The sequence below is a fragment of the Benincasa hispida genome, chromosome 9, assembly GCF_027475165.1.
Source record: "Benincasa hispida cultivar pf3 chromosome 9, pf3_genome.v1.1, whole genome shotgun sequence".
Lineage (NCBI taxonomy): Eukaryota > Viridiplantae > Streptophyta > Magnoliopsida > Cucurbitales > Cucurbitaceae > Benincasa > Benincasa hispida.
The window spans coordinates 57,588,707-57,591,358 of NC_143486.1; the positions used below are offsets into that span (position 1 = coordinate 57,588,707).

Sequence of the window (2,652 nt, forward strand, 5' to 3'; positions counted from 1 at the left end):
TAAGTTGGTACATAATTCAACTAACTAACTAACTAATACACATATATGTGTGTATTGTTGGATTTGGCCTGATTTTTTGTTATGCCTCCCTCAAAAAAATCTAGGTTTATGTACTCTTTTGGTTTCTGAACTTTCGATTTTATTTCATTTTGGTCTATATCTTTCAAAATATTCATTTTAGTCATTATACTTTAAACTTTAATTTTTTTAGTCCCTATAAATTTAAAAAGGTTCAATGATCACTTTCACTTTATTCCTAGAAAAATGGAATGAAAATGCAAATGAATTGATCAAAATTGTCACTTTTCAAACGTGTGAGGACCTAAAAATTGACATTTTAAAAGTATGAGGATCAAAATCGTTAAAAGTTAAAAATACAAGAACGAAAACGAACATTTTAAAAATATAGTAATCAAAATTGATCAAAGTTGAAAATACAAAGACGAAAATAATATTAAAAAAAAAAGAAAAGGAAAAAGTATGATCGTAAATTGCATCCACAAAGGTCAATTTGTGTGTCTCATTGTCTGTGAATAGGAAGAATAAACCTGCCCAAACTGCCTATTTCCCACGCCAATATTCCCAAAGGAAAAAAGGGGCCACAGACGCAATTTTTGAACTTTTAACGCTATTATTTATACCTCCCGTTCTTCCCCTTCAAAACCCCAATATTAATTTCATCTCTCTCTCTCTCTCATCCTTCATATACTTCTCATGGCCAAAGAAAACTCCACCAATGATTCCCTTTACCACGGCGGCGATCCATCGCCGGAGGAGAGTGGCTGGACCATCTACTTTGAAGATTTCCTCAACACCAACCACTCTTCTCATCAACCACCCACCTCCTTCTCTTCTTCTCATTTCTCTTTCGATCAAAGCTACTCCGTCGCCGACGCCGCCTCCTCCGTCCCTGATCATAAACTACCAGTCGACAACGACGAAGCTGCCCTAGATCCCGGGTTCGGCTACAAGGATCATATCAACTTTTTCAAGAAGAGGAAGATGATCAAGGAGTTGTTTGTTGAAGATGAAGCTTTGGAGGATACTGCTAGCTCTCCTGTTAATAGTCCCAAGGTGTGTGTGCTTTTTCTTTTTTTAAAAAAAAAATATTTATTTTATTTCAGTCGTTAAGAATATGAATAAAAGATTAAATTTATTAAATCGAGATTCATTTGTTACTTAAATCATGTGTTTTAACCCTATAAAATCGTGATTTTGAATTATTAAAGACTTAATTTGGAGTGATTTTATTTATGAGAAATAGTGAGATTTTAATGATTTTAATATCTCCAAAATGATAACTTTTTAAAATTAAATTATTTCTTCTCCGATTTATTTTAACCACCGTTAAATTTTGAGTTAATTTTTAAATAAAGAAATAAGAGTGCTAAAAAGAATATGAATAAATTATTAAAATTCAAGTTAATAAATGCAGGTTTGTGATTCAACCTACTTCAGTAAGAACCAGAAGCACAAAGAGAATTTGAGAACTCCTGAGGTAAATTTATACGTGTATAAGTGAAAAGGATAACAATAACTGTTTTAATTAAAGGTTAATTGATGGGATTTTTTTTTTTTCAATTTACTGAAGAAAAATATATATAAGTTTTGGAATATATATTTACAATAATAACAAAATATCACAATCTATCTACTATAGATCGTAATAAACTACTATCTAGTGTCTATCGTGCCACAGATAGTAGTATGTCGCGGTCTATCGCATATTGATAATAAAATTTTGTTATATTTTTAAATATTTTGATTCATTTTCTTATATTTAAAATCAACCCGGCATATATATATATATATATAATGAAATGGAATGGTGTGTTTTTGTGGACAGGTGGATGAGAGAAGAGAAATGGGTAATTTTGTTGGAATGGGCAATGACTACAGAGAATTGAAGAAAAGAGGGCTTTGCTTAGTACCTTTGTCTATGGTAGTTAATTATTTTGCTGAATAATTGTGCTCTCTCTCTCTCTCTTGTTTATGTAAATATTCATTTGATGAAGGTTTGTGTATATATGTATAAAATGTGTATGATAGAAATTTAAGTTGGTGCAATATTATTGTAATCAAATAAAGGCATTAGAAGAGAGAAAGCATATGTATAAAATAATAATCTAAATTTTAGCCTTTTTAAATGGGGAGTAAACAAATTAAAGAGATTAAATGATGATAGATTTGAATTTTGAGAAAAAGTGAGATGTTAATTAATAGTATTTTGAACAAATGGTTTAGGAAGAGAAAAAATTGGACGTTTGTCACAATATGAACCTGTGCTTAAATTAGATAGGAATTTTAATGTAGCAAACTTTTTAGAGAATTAGAATAATAAACATACTTTCAATGGAATTATAATTAATGACAATGTATTTAAAAAAGATCGACTTAGGGTTTCTTTTTTTTTTTTTTTTCCTCATCGAACTTGGAATGCATAAGGAAAACGAATCTAGGGTTGGAGGCTTGTATCTTCCAAGCCCCGACCGTGAGGGAAAATGGCCACCTCGACCTCGGTCTCCTTGGTCGAGGTGACAATTGAGCCACATTGTCTCATTTTCAAGGCTTTAAAATTATGCCCTAGGTTGAGTTGTGTTTCAAGGCCTGTATTTCCTATTCAATTATCTTGATTTTAGTTGGCATCGTATG

General features: G+C 31.1%; 1 protein-coding gene across 2 annotated transcripts; it reads left to right on the top strand.

Annotated features, from left to right (window-relative positions):
• Nucleotides 1-522: 522 nt before the first annotated feature.
• Nucleotides 523-2,147, top strand: LOC120086645 (vascular-related unknown protein 4-like). 2 transcript variants are annotated; one of them, XM_039043381.2, is made up of 3 exons: nt 523-1,074; nt 1,436-1,498; nt 1,847-2,147. In XM_039043381.2, exons 1-3 carry the CDS (start codon nt 715-717, stop codon nt 1,964-1,966), a joined length of 543 nt encoding a protein of 180 aa, XP_038899309.1. In that variant the 5' UTR covers nt 523-714; the 3' UTR covers nt 1,967-2,147. The 2 variants fall into 2 exon arrangements, with proteins under 2 accessions (XP_038899309.1, XP_038899310.1); XM_039043382.2 differs by lacking the exon at nt 1,436-1,498 and having other exon boundaries at nt 625-1,074.
• Nucleotides 2,148-2,652: the final 505 nt, after the last annotated feature.

Coding starts and splice junctions, on each gene's coding strand:
- LOC120086645 (XM_039043381.2), top strand. CDS start 715: ATGGCCAAAGAAAACTCCACCAATGATTCCCTTTACCACGGCGGCGAT. Junction 1,075..1,435: donor CTCCTGTTAATAGTCCCAAG/GTGTGTGTGCTT, acceptor TAATAAATGCAG/GTTTGTGATTCAACCTACTT. Junction 1,499..1,846: donor AGAATTTGAGAACTCCTGAG/GTAAATTTATAC, acceptor TTTTGTGGACAG/GTGGATGAGAGAAGAGAAAT.